This window comes from Triticum urartu, chromosome 7A, assembly GCF_056163025.1.
Source record: "Triticum urartu cultivar PI428250 chromosome 7A, HENAU_Tu73, whole genome shotgun sequence".
In the NCBI taxonomy this organism is placed as follows: domain Eukaryota; kingdom Viridiplantae; phylum Streptophyta; class Magnoliopsida; order Poales; family Poaceae; genus Triticum; species Triticum urartu.
Window position 1 is genome coordinate 644798993 of NC_141879.1, and position 4593 is coordinate 644803585.

The window sequence follows — 4593 nt, forward strand, 5'->3', positions numbered from 1 at the left end:
TGGCCCGGAAGCTCTTGTCGGCGACCTTGGTGCGCGCCTGGTGCCCTCGCCACCAGCAGCCCACACACCTACTCTGCCATCCGGGCTTCTACTTTGAGCTGAGCCTTTGTGAGGCCAGTTCTTGTACCAAAGTCATGTAGAAATTCTTATTCATCACGACTTCTACCAGGTTTAACCAAGATGAACCATTTGAACCCATATCTGGTCGGACAAACTAACAATACTTCTACACAAAGGTCAGACACTGCTTTCTTGAGACGGTGGTAGTAAAAAACACTAGCACGCTCCTCGAAAACCAACATGAACTTCGAATTTCATCAGATTATATATTATCATTCAGCGACAGGATACTGTCACTGTGCAAACATTTTTACCTTTGGCCTGATAATGGAAGTAATATGGGAATAGAAGAAGCTTGTGTAGTAGTACAACACAAGGGACTGGGCACACAGGCATCCAGAGTCTTGATCATATATATGTTGTTAAAGTGACCCAGCTGAGCAAGGAATACACTACCTAAAGTATTCTGTAATGAAGATCTTCACTTCAATTTGAGTACCACTCTTGCTGATAAGACGTGCCGTTTGATCGCCTTCGGGCAAGGGATGAAACTCTAGTGTGCCTCTCATAATCTCGTCACCACAATCAGAGTGCAGATCTATTTCAATTACCAGTACCTTGTACAATGGCACCGCAAGCTGATGTCTAGCTAAGGGAATCAGCTCTCCTGATCGTGCACATATGCCCTTCACGTCTTCGTTGTAGAAAAGCACGCAGCCGATATCAAACAGCTCGCTGCGAGCGACAATTCTCCCAAAAAGGCTGATAGGATCTTTTACATCCCGATGAGTAAGCCTCACAGCAACTTTGCATTCAACTCCCTGGCTCAGGATGGCATAGATCACCTCCACAGGACCATAAGGAGTATTGGCAGTTTCTAATAGGGGCCTGTCCAATGTTGGGGTCTCCAGGTGTAAATGCACGCTCTTGTTCCAGATTTCTTCAACAGAGATATCTTGGCTATTGTCATGGAGATAAATGCTGAACCCGATAGGTCCATCTGCTGAGATGGCTCTTCCTGGACCAGTTAGCACAAGGTTGCCCTGTTCCATAGAAAATATAAGTGATTTACATTTGCCTCATTAAAGGTGACACACTATGTCTCAATAGATGCAAACCTGATTAACTAAGCAAACATATACTCCCTCCGTCCCAAAATTCTTGTCTTAAATTTTTCTAAATACGGATGTATCAAGTCATGTTTTAGTATTAGATACATCCGTATCTAGACTAATCTAAGACAAGAATTTTGGGACGGAGGGAGTACTATGCACATTACATTTACTAGTGAAGCCAGACAACATGGATGCTCGAGTGCTCAACTGTTTTGCAAAAAACTTTATCATCTCTCCTTGGCAAAGCAGTTGCTGACGGCAAAAGGCTTTCTTTCTTCTATTATCAACACACGGTAGTAATAAGTTTGCAATACTCTTTGCACATGTTAACAGAACAAATCAAGAAATATACTTAGAGCCAGCATGTCCTCTTTGTAACTAGCTTTGCAGACTAAGGAAAGAAGCAGTGAATGGTACGATGGATGGTTACGCCTGTATATAGATTGGGAGCTCCTAATGAGCAGTCAACTACCCAGAGCCGTTAGGCTCTTAATGCAATGACCAGATTCACCCCTCATCTAGTACTCCCTCCGATCCACATTATTGTTGCAACTTTGTACTAAAGCTGTGACAGTTAGTTTGGATCAGAGTGAGTATTAGAACTCATCCAAACTTTATCTCCAGGGAGGTATTACATGCAAGATTCAAATTTCATTGAAATTGTGAAGTTCAGAAATTTCAAATACTTTGGTGGGTACAGGAATGTTGACATCTCGGATGAAACTTCAAGATTCTGCTGGCTAATTAGCACTTGATGGCCGAATTGATTTCTGAAATTACTAAAAAAATTAAAAATCCATAAATTTTGGTAGTACCAACATTGAACCTTAATTACGTCCTCTAATATCTTCCATGCAGTGTGTTTGAACTCTATGTACTTCCAAACAAATATCCAGCAACAGAAGTCATCAATTTTTTTTTCATTTTTTTGGCAAATGTATTTCCAAGCTTGTGCTGGCAGTTGTAGGGTCAAATAGGACCCCTAGGTCAGGAGTAGAAAATTCTAACTAATTTTCAGAACTGAAATTGTCAGAATTTTCTTATTCTTAATCTCAAAATAATATGTATTTGAGCTGGCAAATTAAACAAATATATAGTAGTTTTGAAGTCTATGTACTTTTTCCAGAATTTTTTGTGACTTTGATAGTGGATACGAAGATTGCATGAGAAGTGTGTGGCGCACACAATACATCCCGCATCGCACCTCCTTCCAGGCCAAATGCACCGCTACTAACCCAATAACCCACGAATCCACGTAGCAACGTGCACTTCCTTGGCCCTACCTCGCCTCCATTTTGCCTACTGTTGTCTCATCTCTCGTCGCCATCAGCAGCTTCTAAGCCAGATCCACCATCACGTCCCATCACATCCTAACATTATCCTCCTAACCAACCTACCAGCCAGCTTCGCCCACCGCCCCGTTCCACCTCCAGGAAGCCACTGGCCATGCCACTAAACCCTGTTACCAGAGCACATGGAGTAGCTTGACACGGGAGCTGGGGAGTTTCAAGGCGATCTGACGGTTAGTAAATAAAGAAAGAAATGGCTAGCTCTCAGTCAATCGAGAATTTGCAAATTACAGCATATAGTGTTTTGAAGGAGATGTGCCTATCTTTAACATCATGACTTATTTTCAACAATGTGCTATCGTCATGACACTATATTTACTTCAGCAGAATAGTTTCCTGATTAGAGATACTTTGGACACTGGAAGAAAGAAAGCCTACACCAACAGACATGATAGTGCACCTTTGATTGTTTCTAAACATGTGATTTCAGTCTCAAGCATTTCCCTAAAGAAGTAACAAGCAAACATGGATTACCATAATTCCCACTCGTCGGCTACTGATATTCCACCTACACATGGACATTCAGATATGGTCCACTTTATGTTCTACTCCCTCCGTTCCTAATATAAATCTTTTTAGAGATTTCGATATGGACTACATACGGATGTATATAGACGTAGTTAGAGTGTACATTCACTCATTTTCCTCCGTATGTAGTCCATATTGGAACCTTTAAGAAGACTTATATTTAGGAACGAAGGGAGTAGTACATTCATTGCTAGTTTCTTCACAAGAAAAATAAAACAAAATAATCATACTTTCCCAAATTTATACATGAAGTTGGATTATTTCAGTTATGCCATTCCACAATTTTAGTTGCAAGAATCTTTTTGTGGCACAATACGATTCCTTCTTCAGCCCTAAACAAAAAGATACAAAATTGAAATGGAGTTGATCAGTACAGTGGATAATTAGTAAGAATCTGCACCTGCCAATCGCAAGGTTGTGGAGTGATGGAGTCGTCATGGTGGATCCTGCTGAAGACCAGAGACACAGAGCAATAGGCGCCACCAACATCGACTATGCCACAAGGCGGCAGCCTGTTTCCTCGGGAGGAGGCGGCTGCATCAGGGACACGCACGGCAAAAACCTCCACCAGATTGCTCCCGTAGAATGGTTGGTGAGCATAACTTAGGTTGGCATACGCATGCAACTGCTCATCATTCGGGCCATCATAGCCAGTTGCAGCTGCCATGGGGACTTCCGTAGCAACAAGGCCCTCCTTTTCTGGGTTGGAACTTGCTTTTGGGGAGGCTCGTGGCTGAAATCCCAAATTCCCCTGTCTGTTGAAAATGATGTTAAAGTCCTCATTGATCATGGTTTATTTGTTTTTATTGTAGATTTTGTTTATCGTTAAGTGCAAATGATCATCAAATACAGACAGGCTCCAAACAGATCGATAGAAATTACAATTAAGTTAGCTCCAAAAAAAATACAAACTTGCTATCCTGCCATCATCCATCGTATTTCTAACAGAGAAGCATGAAGTTCTTACATACTCCCATACATGTGCTGCACCATCCTACCATTCATATGCATGTAATACAAGGAACATTGCTGGGGGCGCGGGGTGGGGGTTACCTTCTGTCTGCGGGGTGGGGACGACAGTCGGGGATGGGGTACCCGACGGCGGCCGATGCAGCGGAGGACGACGGCCAAGGGGAACAGCGGCGATTGGAAGCGCTCGACGTCTGCGGAGAAAGAGCCACCAGATGGCTGGGAAGAAGGCGGAGTCTACGGCGTGGCCGCCGCCGCCGCCGCCGGCCTACTGTTCGGGGGAGGAGGAGCGGAGAAATTGGGAGATCGATAGAAGAGACAATTACAAATTGAACCTTTAGTTATGTCACACTGCCTTCGCATCACCGTTTGACAGCGACTAGTTTGAACGTTAGCGCTGCTAGTCTATATTTAGAATTTTAAGGTAATTTATTACTCCCTCCGTTCACTTTTGTAAATCGTTTTAGACAACTCAAAATAGACTGTTTTGTACATTGTCTGAAATGTCTTCAAGGTCTTATAAAAGTAAACAGAGGGAGTAGAATAGTTATAATGTTATCCTAAAAAAACTA

At 42.7% G+C, this 4593-nt stretch overlaps 1 protein-coding gene across 1 annotated transcript; it reads right to left on the reverse strand.

Annotated features, from left to right (window-relative positions):
* Positions 1–385: 385 nt before the first annotated feature.
* On the reverse strand, positions 386–4313 carry LOC125525141 (60 kDa jasmonate-induced protein-like). Its single transcript, XM_087535368.1, has 3 exons — positions 4106–4313; positions 3453–3807; positions 386–1103 (listed from the first exon to the last, which is right to left on the reverse strand). Exons 2-3 carry the CDS (start codon positions 3717–3719, stop codon positions 513–515), a joined length of 858 nt encoding a protein of 285 aa, XP_087391494.1. The 5' UTR covers positions 3720–3807; positions 4106–4313; the 3' UTR covers positions 386–512.
* Positions 4314–4593: the final 280 nt, after the last annotated feature.

What these genes read in the sequence shown, in the direction of transcription:
- LOC125525141 (XM_087535368.1), bottom strand. Translation starts at nt 3,719, where the DNA reads ATGGCAGCTGCAACTGGCTATGATGGCCCGAATGATGAGCAGTTGCAT. An exon ending in CACAACCTTGCGATTGGCAG is followed by an intron (nt 1,104 to 3,452) that starts GTGCAGATTCTT and finishes TCTATGGAACAG; the next exon opens with GGCAACCTTGTGCTAACTGG.